Consider the following 14,088-nt stretch of genomic DNA (forward strand, 5'->3'; position numbering starts at 1 on the left):
CAGGAGGGCCGCCGCCCTTCTACCACTGACTGGAGAGACATCTCCCCCACTCATCACCCCTACAGGGTGACTTTTGACCCCTTTATAGGGGGCCCCCAATGAAGAAATCCAGGCTATGCAAGGAGCGATTCCCTTGCACATCTAGCTGCACTGAAATTTGGAACCGGAAGCCGACTGGCAAGTATTTCTCAATGGTCCAGACCAAAGCTAGGAACAATTTAACCACCAGTTAAATATAAAAATTACAAGCCGACATTAACAAGCCAAACCAAGCTGCTGCTGCTGTTTTACACCGCATACTGCAATAGGACAGTGCAATATTACCATTAGAGAAACAATGTCAAAAGCTGAAAAAGTACCATCAAAAATTCTACACCAGCAGATTCATACAAACAGAGCAATTGTTGCAAAACACAGTTTAGACAACAATGAAATGAATTTTACATGGAACAGCTATGTATGCCATGTGAAGAAAAAGAAAGAGAAGAGTTCACTTTGATGGCAGGAAAGAAACTAGATTCTATCTCGTCTTATATCTTCAAACAGAGGGACCATGACTTAGTATCTTTGATCTAGTAACAGTACACAAGGCAACCTAACATTACATACAGTTAAGATGCCTAATACAAACCAATTCAATATACTAATGGTTATAAAAACAGGAATTACTATTGATTGTCAGATGCATCCAACTAAGATTACTTGGCCTAGTGTCATATTTGGGTACCACAATCATCTAAGCTCTTTGTGACCACTGGAAAAGCATCTCCAGATGCATGTAGCATGTTTCTTTCTGAATGGTTGCAAATGAAGTGACCAGGCATTTTCTGCCAATCCCCAACTGCTACGCCTTGTAATGCTTTGATGGCTGTAGCTCAATGTTCATTAACATGAATTAAGAACTATTAAATACAATGAAACGTATTTTTGGGTAAATATTCATGGAACTGGACTGTTAAACCTCAAATTATCAAAGATTTCAAGTAACAGGACTTATATCTATGACATTTCTTAAATGAGAAGGGTGAAGAAGCATGCTTGCTGCAGGAGCAATGGACTGGATTGTTTTTCTTTTTTTTAGGGATTACAGATTCTACAAACCCAGCAGATGTACATTTCAGCATTAGTCAGAAACAGTAACTGCAGATTCTGATGCAATTTCGTAGCAATATTCTACTGGGCACTTGCAATATTCTACTTAGGCACTTGCATTGCCTAAGACTCAGCAGGCAACACTACATAGCCTCTGCAGCTATAAAAATGTTTGAGGTTCAAATTGTACCAAAGGAAAACTTTTACAAAGTTTGTCTGACTCATAATGGGAAGATCTGACAATATCAGAAATATATACATATATAAACATCATAGTGTCAGAATATTGTTGATTTTGAAAAAGAACTTGTTGTTTGTAAGAAAAGTGACTAACTGGGAAATGAGATATATTCGTTCCAAATATACAAATATTTCCTTTGAAAATTAAGCATTGGAAAGACTTCTTCCAACCACTGGACTAGCCTGGATCGCAAAATTATATACATTTCATTCTTTTTACTTTAATCAATATAAATCTTGCTGCCAAAGAGCATAAACACATGTAAGGAAGGAAGACAGGGACAAAGAAATACATTTATAGATATGAGAACACACTTAGCACTCTAATGCTATTGCTTTTAGCCAGTGCTTTTTTTCTAAAAAAAAAAAAAGGTGCCGGAACTCTCATCTTGGCGGGAGGAGGTAGGGGGGCGGCGCTGCTGTGGTCACGGGTTCAAGGGATGTTGGTGGTAAGCTGCCCCCCGGGCCAGAGCCAGCACGGCTGGTGCTGTGGGAGCAGTGGGGCCTGCTCTATATGGCAGGGCTGCGCAGGACAGGCGGCGGAGGCGGGGCGGGCCAGGCGATGCAGGGCGGCCACTTAGGCACACAGGGAGAGGCAACGGTGGCACAGGTCCAGCACCAGGTAGGCCACCAGCTTGGCTGACACGGGTGAGCACAAGGAAGGAGTGCACATGGACTCCGCAGAACCTACCTCCCCCTCCTTGTTCTCTCTTACTTACCTAGTTGAGATGGTGTAGTTGGGCAGCAGGGAGGGATGCAAAGTTCCTACCAACTCGCCTTCGCTGCAGACAACTTGCCGATGCAACGTTTGCCGCCCAGGTCTTTTGGCACGCTCAGCAGCAATTCCTATTGGCTTTCAAAAGCCAATAGAGGGAGTAGCATAGCTTGCACAAAAGCTTTTTTGTGTGTGTGTGTGTGTGTGTGTGTGCAAAAAAGGATGCCGGAACGCCATTCTGAGCGTTCTATGAAAAAAAAGCCCTGCTTTTATGTTTTAATCTTATGATTTTAAAAATATTGTAAGTTGCCCCAAACTTCGCCATGTGGATTACATACAAATATTATATAATCAGTAAATAAAGGTAGAACATATGTTAAATATACATCAAATGATAATATGCTTCCCTACAAAGTCAATTCTTGCTCAATGACAGACCAAGGAGTTAACTCAGAAAGGCAAGAAGAAAATCTAGGAGAGGTCTGTGCAACTTGCAGAAGGGAAAGGCCCACACTGATAAATTAAAAATCTTTGTGGTCTGCAAAGGAATGCTGGTGGGCTAATCAATGATTTGGTGACTAGAGGAACATCTACAGTGTTGGAGTTCATGGTCATGGTAAGCCATGGAGGCACTAGGCAACATGACTTTCAGGGCAGTGGTGATGATTTTATTACTTTTTTTTAAAGTCTGTGCTCTGTCCAAGGGTGCTTGGTAGGCTGCATGTACAGGCCTGGTCTAGAATTTATTTTGGAGCATTCAACTATCTAGAGTAGGCATGTCAAATTTATTATTTATTTATTAATTCGGTTTATATACCGCCCTACTCCCAAAGGACTCAGGGCGGTTTACAAGGCAAAATTTAAAAACAATACAATATAAAATTAAAATAAAATTAAATTAAGTCTAGCTGCAAAAAATTAAAATCACAATTTAAAAACATTAAACCCCTCAGTCCAGACCAGATAGCTCAAAGAGCCAGGTTTTTAGGTCCCGGTGAAATGAACGAAGGTCGGGCGCAATCCGGAGTTCTGTTGGCAGTTGATTCCATAGGGCAGGCGCGCGCACAGAGAATGCCCTCCCCCTGGGAATCGCCCGTCGGCAATCCTTGACTGGCGGTACCCTGAGGAGGCCCTCCCTGTGGGAGCGCACAGGACGATGGGAAATTGACGCTGGCAGCAGGTGCTCCCTTAGATAATCCGGGCCCATGCCATTTAGGGCTTTATAGGTCATCACCAGCACCTTGAATCTCACCCAGAGGGCAACTGGAAGCCAATGCAGCTCGCGGAGAAGAGGTGTTACATGGGAGTATTGGGAGACTCCCATCACAACTCGCGCGGCTGCATTCTGCACCAGCTGAAGCCTCCGAGTGGTCCTCAGGGGCAGCCCCATGTAGAAAGCATTGCAGTAGTCTAGCCGGGAGGTCACGGGCGCATGGGTGACTGTGCGTAGGGCATCTCGGTCCAGATAGGGCCGTAACTGGCGCACCAGGTGAACCTGGGCAAAAGCCCCCCTGGCCACGGCTCCTATATGATCTTCCAAACTGAGCCGTGAATCCAGGAGGACGCCCAAGTTGCGGGCCCTATCAACGGGGGGTAACACCTCACCCCCATAGTTAACGATGGAAAAGATTGGTTAGTCTGAGATGCCAGTATGCACAGCCACTCAGTCTTGGCAGGATTGAGACGAAGCCTGTTTCTCCCCATCCAAACCCGGACCGCCTCCAGGCAACGGGACATCACGTCGAGGGCATCACTGGGTTGGTTCGGGGTGGAAAGAAAAAGCTGGGTATCATCAGTATACTGATGATACCCCACCCCGAAACCATGAATGAGCTCACCCAGCGGCTTCATATAGATGTTGAACAAGAGGGGAGAGAGGACCGACCCCTGAGGAACTCCACAAATGAGAGGCCTCGGGGCGGACCTCTGCCCTCCCATCAACACCCACTGCGAGCAGCCCAGGAGGTAGAAAGAGAACCACTGTAAAACAGTGCCCCCCACTCCCAACCCCCTGAGACGCCGCAGTAGGATACCATGGTCAATGGTATCAAAAGCCGCTGAGAGGTCTAATAGGACTAGGACAGAGGAACAACCCCTGTCCCAAGCCCAGCAGAGATCATTCACAAGCGCAACCAATGCCGTTTCCGTGCTGTACCCAGGCCTGAAACCCGATTGGTACGGGTCCAGATAATCAGTTTCCTCCAGGAACAGAGGGAGCTGAAGTGCCACCACGCTCTCAACCACCTTTGCAAGAAAGCGAAGTTTGGAGACCAGATGATAGTTGTTACATATGTAACATCTTTTGCTAGGATACATGACCACTGCTTTTCCAGAATGTGAAAAGTGAAAGATTGACTAAACAAAATTTTAATGTACAGATAATACCACCAGAAATTATTTTAGCCTTTTTAATAAATGTTGTTATTGATGTTAAGCTCACCATGGAAAACATCATATATTGTTATGTATATACTAGGTTATTTAAAGACTGAAGTGCAACATAACTAGATTCTAAATAATCTATTTTTCAAAACACACAACAGTCCAAACAGTAAAAGTAAAGTCCAAATTAAGAATATTTCATTCTTAAGAATTGTTTAATTTAAAGTGGTTTAGTTGTAATAGACGGTTAGATTCAAAATAGTTTTCAAGAGTATGTACAAAAGATACTATTTTTTTTCTGGCATCAGCTAAATTAGACATATTACATTGAGAAAAATGTTTCTCATTTCTTTCCTGTTACCTTTATTGATTTCATTGCAGAGATGTTAACATAGGAAATAGATTATTTTGTTATCTGATTTTACCTTCCAAAAGACAGAAGCAAATGAAAAATCTGAGGTTCTTTCCTGTTGGCTTTTTTAATTAGCTGTTTTAGATTCTAAAAGTTTAGTTCCTAAAGAAGTAACCCTGTAAATAATTTTAATGTCCTCCTCTAGTGCAGGCTCTTTTACGACTCCCAGAATTCTTGAGCCAGCATGGTTCAGCTTGGAAACCTCTCCCTTTCCCCTCAGCATGGCTGGCTCAGGATTTCTGGGATTTGAAGTACACGAGTCATAAAAAAGGGCCAAGATTGCCCTGCTTTTAGCCTTTACTTGATCCTTTTGTGCAGAATAAAAATATCCTGTTGCTATAGAAGAGAATATAAATATTTCAGGATTGCACTGTGGAGTCCTTGGTGTACCACATGGCAATACCATAGCATGCAAATCAAGTAAAGGCCAGCAAAACTTCCTTAAGTAAGCTAAAAGATCCCAGAAAGGAAAAATAACCCCGAGATCCATATACAAAATAGAGTGTAAGAGCTGTAATAGTCACTATGTCGGAGAGAAAGGCAGAAAATAGAAGAGCACAACCATGAGCACCAACTAGCAGTCAGAAGATATGATGAAACTCCTTAATCTCACAATACATAGACAGACTCAACCATAATTTCAACTGGGAAACTAAACATCTTAGTCAAAGCACAATCAAAAAACACTAGAGAATTTCTGGAAGTTTGGCATTCAGACAAATCAGCCATCACCAGACACACAGAGATAAGCCACATTTAAACACCATTCAAAAAGATAAAATTAAGATAAGACCCAGACAGCACTTTGTTTATTAAGCATTTATGAAATGTACACACACACACACACACACACACACACACACACATTAAATTTAGATTTACCGACAAAGAATTAAAGGGAGACTAGTATAGCTATTTCAAGCTATTTAGCTCTCATTAGAAGCCATACCCTTCTGAGATTTGAACCTGGGCCGACTGCACATTAGGCAGCTGTATTAACCACTAGGCGACAGCTGTACCAGGGAGGAGAGATTAAGTGTTTTCTGGTGAAACCAGTCTAACAGAGCAACCTGGTCTACCCAAATGTGGGACGGAGCAATCTACTATTGCTTTTGCCTTTCAGCCCCAATCTAGGAGCCTATATATATAACCAAAAAAAAAAGATTAAAAAAAAACAATAGACCAGAACACCCCTTCTCCATCATCCTACCGACAGATAATCAGGGATTAACACAATCAAGATCAACCAAGCAATACCCTAATGAAGGAACTACTAAGTAGAAAACCATTTTTACACTATCCAATACCCAGAGTTCTGTGAATGGTATTACAACCCAAGGATACCTCTATACCTCTGGGGAAAGAGACAAAAAGAAAAGGAAAAAGCATACTGATTGCAATCAAGAATTTGCTTTGTGTTAATTTCACACATGTAGAAAATAATTAAGTCTAGTTCTAGATTAATGGTCAAAGCCTTCTGCTATGTGAACATATTAAGAATCAAAGAGTAATTATTTCAAATAACAACAATGTTGTATGTCAAAATACACAATGAAATATACAATGAGCTATAAAGGAGAAGGAATTTTTCCTCTTTTCATTTTGTGGCAGATTGATGTCTCAATTAAATTTTAGGCTGCACCTTAATTGCACATAAAGACAGACAGGGCAGATACCTGTTTCCTGAGAGCATCAAGGCGCTTCTTCCTGTCTTCTTCTTCTTGGGCTTCCTTGAGGATTGCCACTTTTTTCTCTAGCAAACGCTTTTCCAACAGCTTTTGCCTAAACTGAACTCTTTGAACAAGAAATCACAAAATCAATGTCATATTACTCATCTGTCTTCTCTTATTACTTTATTATTCAGCCAACTATTAGGAACAGTTAAGACCTTAGTTAAAGAAGAATTATAAACTGTTATTTGTCTAGGAAACTTAATGTTACAGTAACAATTTCAATGGTATTTAGATTTATTCAGGCAAAAATAATAAGTTCAATAAGCATGCATAGGATTGGGCTACAAATGTTTTCATTTTGTAGTAAACATTATTTGTGTATGAATAAATAAATGTTTTCAAATGCATTTAGATGGCTTATCACCCAATGCACTGATAAATTTTATTGCAATTTTGCACATCTACCATAGTCCACACCCAAATAACTAACTGATACTTGGTAACTGAAGAAGAATCATACAAAGTCAGGTCCATGCCTATGATCAAACTACTGCTAAGCTTGTAAGCCACCCTGAGTCTTCGGAGAAGGGCGGGATATAAATGGAATTAAAATAAAAAAATAAATTAAAAAAATCAAAAAACATGGCAAGCCAACATCTGGCTTATCAACAAATGTTTATGTAAACAGGCCCATATGCAAATTTCAAAGCCACTAGCTAATTTGAAAAATATTCTTACTATTGACTGTATTCCCTACTTATGTTACTAGCAAAATATCAGCCTTAATCCAAAATAGTGACATTGGAAGTATGTAAGTCTCGCTGAAATTAATGAAATGATACCAGGCTACATGCAAATAGTTAGGATGAACTTTTTATACCTTTAGATAGCTACAAAATTGGTAAAATTGCTTCTAAACAAGAAATGATTCCTTTGAAACAGGGAATGATGTTTACTGCTTCATCCAGAGTCACTTTTGGTGAGATGGGTGGCTATATAAATAAAACTAAATAAATAAAAGTTAAGCAACAATTAGTTTTAGTGTGATTTACAGTTAGCTATTAGAGGAGGGTTGTGTAACAATGAAATAATCCCGTTAAATCAGGGTTCCTTCTACTGGTTCAAACTATGGTATATCTAATGTATTATTAATTTTAACTGAATCTTTATTTGAGACAGAATAGATATCTATTACTAGCTAAGTCCTTGGAGTTTAATAGCATCCCAAGCAGAATATTTTTATATAATTTCTAAAAGTAGTCAAGGTCAATGGAAAACAGATAAAAAGGAGAATCCTTTCAAATGATTTAAATAAATGATCCTTATTTCCATGTACTATGTCCAAGGAATTCTACAATGTCGTTAGCTCACTTTTTCTTGAGTTTAATTGTATCTTCAAAATTAGATTTCATGCTGAAGCACTATGGATTACTCAAGAGACCTGAAAACTGAGGATGTTCTCAAGAACCTACAGTATATAGATGATATAGGGAAGAAAACCAAGTGAAGAATTCACAACTTCATTTCTCATATGACATTTACATCATGAATATGGTCTGTGATCAACTACCCATGAAATCACAGAAACAGGCACCTGACACGTCTGTTGAGATATGCACTGACAAGTGAACACTTTAAATAGAACTAACTAGTGGATCTCAAAAGTAGTTCTATGAAGACAAGTTCCCCTGAAGCACTAAAATCCTTTGTTTCGAATCTGAAAGAACTGCAAATAAATAGCTGGGGAGAAGGGAAACACAACCTTTTCCTTCCTTCCTCGCTCCCTCCCTCGCTCCCTCCCTCCCTCCCTCCCTCCCTCCCTTCCTCCCTCCCTCCTTCCTTCCTCCCTCCTTCCTTCCTTCCTTTCTCTTTTCCTTCCTTATTCCCTTCCTTCCTTTCGCCTTGCTCTCCCCTCCCCCTCTCCTCCCCTTCCCTTCCCAAAAAATAAACAGAGTGAAAAGACTCAGAGGAAGCTACAGATATTACTGTATCTTTTCTCTACTGGGCACCTTCCAAAAACGTTGGCCTTGTCCACATCAACAGAAAGTGACTAAGAAAATACAGCAAAGGAAACTCTAGGGGAGAAACTGAATTAAGTGCATTTGACACATTTGTGTACTCATGTCTGGCAACTCCAGCAAATACATTTTCAAAATCTCAGCGTGGGCAAAGGATTACCCGAGCCAGCCATGTTGGGGCTCAACTTCTTTCATCTGGCAATTTAGCTGGGGAAGAGAAAGTCCATTTGGATTAGAAACCAGACTAATCTAAGAAAAATCGCGGTGGGTTTCTCTGTTACATTTCAGATGCATGAAGCCGTGGGAAAAGGCCCATCTAGTGAAAAAGAAAAAGGGAGAGTCAGCTGGTGGAGGGGTGGGGTTGAAAGGAAGTACGCTATTTGATTTCTACCACTGAAGAGAGGAGTACGCGCGCTGTGTGAGTGTGTGTGTGAAAAAAGGAGGGAGAGGGAGTTGTACACCTGTTGCTGGAAATTGCCTTGAGGATCATTTCACTAAAAAACAAAACAAAATATAAGCTTTCTAAATAATATGGGATGATGACTCAGGCTCAGTTATGTGGAACTGGACGGCTGCAGTATCTGATGTGAAATGGAAGCTAATGAAGACTGGTTGTTCCTTTTTGGAAAAAAAGAAAACGTCTTTTTTTTTAAACCTTTCATGCATAAAAGAATTAAGCACCGTGCCTCAAACAATTATCCCTCTCTCTTTACTTAATTGCAGTTACTCGTCATTCTCAGAGATTCACCTCAGCCCCATAGCTTTTGGACTTTGGCATTATTAGGGAGCCATTTAATTGAAATGGTTAAAGCCATTTAAATATCCCTGAAGAAACCAAAATGTGAAAGCCAGGTTCATCCCTGGAGTATCATGGGTTAGTTCTTAGGTTCTTAGTTTTTTAGAACAAAATCTTCAGACAAAATCTTTAGGCAGGACTTTAATCTCCCAATGGATTGAGGACTGGAGTATGATCACATGTGCTCTATGAGTACAAATCATACTAAAATGGAAAAAAAATGCAGATTTTTTTTTAATACTGCTGCCTATATTAAATAGATGTATTAAATAAATAAGGTAGTATTAAACAGAGTTGTTTGGTTTAGTGTTGAAGGCACCCATAAGAATGAAGGACAGAGAGAGACAGAGAGACCCTGTAAAAGAGGCCTGGTGAGAACTGGTCTAGAGTTGACTCTGATGCATTTAGGCTCCTAAGGTTTCTTAACTCTTTCCCGTTCTCTATCTCTGGAGGAAATTTAAACCAGACATTTGCCTCATGTAGAAAAAAAAACCTGGAACTGGCTGGACAGACCTAATTCTCTATTCCAGACATGTCAAACACAAGGCCCGGGGGCCGGATCCGGCCTGCGAAGTGGTTTCATGCGGCCCGCAAAGCCATCCTGGAAACAGTGAGGGAACGGCCCCCACTGCCTTGGCCCTGGCCCAGAGACCCTCCTCCTGCCAGAGACCCTCAGATCTGTCCCACTCCTGCCCAGGCCCCCATAGGCAACCTTGATGCGAACGATGTAGAGCTGGCCACGCCCACCCAGTAGGCCATACACACTCTAGCCACGCCCACCCAGTAGGCCACGCCCACCCTGGCCACACCCACCCGGCCCCCTGAGGGCAACCGCAATGCTGATGCGGCCCTCAATGAAATTGAGCTTGACACCCCTGCTCTATTCATTCTCATTTTTATGTTACTAGGCGACAGAGAAGCAGGAGTTTGGAATTGTTGGAGGATCCCAACCTCAAAGTATAAAAAAAGATTATAATAAAATATTGAAAAAAGAAGAGAAAAAGTGTCCATAGTGCTTTATCAGAGCTATAGGAAGGCTGGAGGTTATTCCTTCCTTTGAACTGAAACTGACAGAATTTGAAAGCACATAATGATAGATCTACACTAGGAAGTGATCTCTAACCTCTTGCTAATGACAGAGTAGTTGAATAGGATTTAAAGAAAGGACAGCATAACTACTTATCACTGATGAGAGCCACATCTCCAAGGCAATCTGTTGAATATTCAGCAATATTGCTGAATAGCCTATATAATCAGAAATTTATTCCTTAGATTTAACTTAAATCCCTTGTTAGAAATTTAAAATTGGGTCCTATCCCACTGAACTAGAGAGAATATATTTGTCTTGTGGAACAGCCCTTCTAAAATAGCTGGATGCTACAAATCTATAGCTACAGATTAATATAGCTCAATTATATAAGCTATAATAGAGTTATAGTAGATGAAATCCTACTGCTTGTAATCTTGGAGAAAACAATTGCCAGTCATGGTTCATAGCACTGGGAGAGATGGAAGAATAACACAAATAGAAAGACCTATGTTCGTGCAAGGACATGGAAAATTGATTGGATGTCAGTACCTATAGGAAGATATCCAGTGATCCTGGATTTATGAGTCTTTACATAAATTCTATACTATGCAAAATTTACCAGTAAGTTGGTGCAGTTTTACAACAGTAGAAGATTGATATACAAAGGTGCGCAAATCATTTTGAAATTGAAATATTTCAAGCTCAAAATACTTTGAACTAGACCTACCTGTTTGCAATTTTTTTAAAAAAAACACCTTATTGAGAGCATTCCAAGCTCACCATGTGTTTAGCATTTGAAACTTACCACACAACTTTACTGGTATGAATGGAAAAGACTTAAGGGGGCCAAAGTAAAACACTACCCTACAACACTACTTCTATCTTGTATCTAGACCCACTAAGTCCAATGGTACACACAATCTCAGGTTGAATGCATTTAGTATTTTCTTTCTTTCTAGACAAGATTTTTGATATGGAATTACTCTGCTTGATTCATGGCATTTTACTAGGAGCCAAAATAACACCTTTTTCTATGTGTAACTACTAGAAAGTTTTCCCACCGTTTCTCCTGTATCTTTTCATCCCAAATCCCTTGAAGATTGAAAGAAACATTCCACAACGTCTCTTGATAAGGAGTTTCAGGAACATTTTGCTTAGAATCACTTTGTGCTTTTGAGCCTTATAAGTTAAATAAAATAACAATACCTTTAAAAGAAAATGTATTAAAATGTTATTGCCAAGTTGATTTCTTTTTTCCCCCCTTATAAATTTACCTCTCTTTGTCTTTAATGATCTGCTCAGCCATTAATTTCTTAAATTCTGCCAAACGCAGGAGGTCTTTTGCTTCCCTCTCTTGCCACTTGCGCTGTTTTTCAGCCCAATATTTTTTCACCTAAGAATACAAAGTCATTAAAAATCTGGGAGGGGAGAGGGGAAGGAGAAACCCAACACTGGCTAATCACTACCTTGGTATCTATAAAAACAGTTTCGCTCATTCATAACATACTGATATCCATCTGACTGCCCAAATGACAATCTCAAATACAAATAAGAAACGTTGATTTGAAGACCTGGTACTCTGAACTTATTACAAAACCATGTTTTCTTTTCCTCTCCTTTTTCAGGTACAGGCTTATAGTACTGTATCATTGCATGTATCCTATAGTGTTATATTATTGCACATATCAAAAACACTATCTCAAAATTCAGAAACCCAACTGTACTACTCCAGGAGAAAAAACCCTTAATATTTAAAAGCTTATAACAATAAATTCCAAAGGTCATCCCAACAAAGGAAATGCTAGATACGAGTATGTGAATGAAATTGCCACAGAAACAGAATGATGGTCAATTAGATGTTTTTCTTTGTCTTCTTTTAAAAATAGGCCTGCAGCAGAATGACTACGGGCAAAAAACAAAAAATCACAGGAGGTAGACAAAACAAGGACAACGTTTGGATCAGCAGCAAAAAAAGCAAACAGAACTCAAGAGTCTGTACTAAAATATGAAAAGATACATGGAAAATGTTCCAACAGAGCTAGTAGTTTGGTCCAATATTTGTAGAATGGATCCAACAAGTGTGGATGTGTTTGCTTTGAGCAAAGGCTAATTAACTGCACAAGCCTATCCTCTACTGCAGAAGAAAACAACTCACAATAGAGATAAAGGAAAGGTTAATTAAATGGAAATAAACAATTCTTCTGTTGAATAAGCCCAAAGGGGTGGGGATCCAATTTCTGTCTCCTATTAAACTCTTTAAATTTCTTTAAAGTAATCAAGCAGCACTTTCTATAGGCTTTGTCTGCTGTCAATAGTTTGAATGAACTAGTAATAATAGAAACTCATGTAAGAGACAACTTCCAAATATTTCCATCTCCAAAAAACTCACTGCAGCTATGCATTCAGAGGCTCCATCAAAGTAGCCAGCAGCTAAGCATGAGTGAATGGACCTTCACATCCACACTTGAGGCAGGGCTTTGAAAGTCAATTCTGATGCCATTTAAGCCGGCACAAATTTAGGTTTGAATTCAAGAAGGGCATTCTTAAAAGTTCCAGCCAGTGATTTCACAAGGGCCTGGAAGCAGGCTGCTGTAAAATTTTGAGAGGTGGGAACAGAAATTTTGAGAGGCAGGTCATTCCCAATTCCACCCTCACCTCCCACTGCATCCCACCTTCATCTAGTCTTTCTTCAGAATTGCTTGTTTGGTCTACAGAAGTCAACGATTCAATTGATTGGAGTAGGTAATATAAAATGTTGAAGAATATATTGCTGCAATGAAATCTACTGAACCATCTGATTGTTATAAAAGCCTGGGCTTATACTGTACTTTTAGTGTAAGCCTTTCTATGTGCGATCCATGGAACCACTGCTTCCTTCAGACTTTTCCTATGAGACCGGCGAGCACTGGTGCACTGCAGCAGATAAGATGACAGTTGGGATCAAGAGCTGCATTGTTGGAGCTGAATGCCAGAACAAGACAGACACATGTAGTGAGAACAACATGAATTTGAGGCCCTGTTGCACATGGGCAGCGTTTCTGAATCACAGAATAGGAGATTTTGAAGGATATGTTTCTCTTCTCATCTGTGCCTTTAACGAGCCTTTCAAAGCACACACATACACACATACAGAGAGAGAGAGAGAGAGAGAGAGAGTTGGGAGGGGGGGATAAGGAGAAGCTTAAAGTTAGCCATCTGTTTAGAGGACTGGGAAAGGGTGATATTATATTGAGTCCTCTGGTTGCCTTCTTCAAGGCTAAGTGCTCCAGCCTAGAGACCCCTCTTGGAATGATTGTGACAAAAACCGTGCAAAGCCAAAGTATTAGTAAGAAAGGGCAGCAATCTTGGCAGGGAAGTTTAGAGGGATATTTAAAGAGCAAAATAAGTCCATTTTATGAACACTACTCATACAAAAGCACCAACACATCTGATCAGACCAATTTACATATGCAAGTCATCCTCTGAATGTTTAGCCCCAAATAACTCTACGCATGAGAGCTTAATACATTTTTTAGACCTGCTGACACCATCGCAGAATTTCATGCAGTGTTGCAAGCATATGAAAATATATTCTCTCCCTCTCTCTAAATCAAGTGTTCCAAGGTTTCATGGAAGAACACAGCAGTCTTTCAAGATTAGCCCACATCTCACATTACCATTATTTTATCTACAAATCCAGTGAGAGATACCAGTAAGGACTCACTTTGCATCTTGGAGATGGTTCAAATAA

At 40.1% G+C, this 14,088-nt stretch overlaps 1 protein-coding gene across 1 annotated transcript in view; it reads right to left on the reverse strand.

The window, feature by feature from the left end:
* The window catches only part of CCDC148 (coiled-coil domain containing 148), a gene marked incomplete at both ends in the record, with an annotated part of 134,734 nt that overhangs the window by 12,434 nt on the left and 108,212 nt on the right, over positions 1–14,088 (reverse strand). Inside the window, 2 exons of the mRNA XM_081312605.1 lie at positions 6,518–6,635; positions 11,633–11,751. Coding sequence (XP_081168731.1) covers positions 6,518–6,635; positions 11,633–11,751 — 237 coding nt within the window. The remainder of the gene's footprint in view (positions 1–6,517; positions 6,636–11,632; positions 11,752–14,088) is intronic.

This window comes from Vipera berus (assembly GCF_964194415.1).
Source record: "Vipera berus genome assembly, chromosome: 1".
NCBI classification, from domain to species: Eukaryota; Metazoa; Chordata; class Lepidosauria; order Squamata; family Viperidae; genus Vipera; species Vipera berus.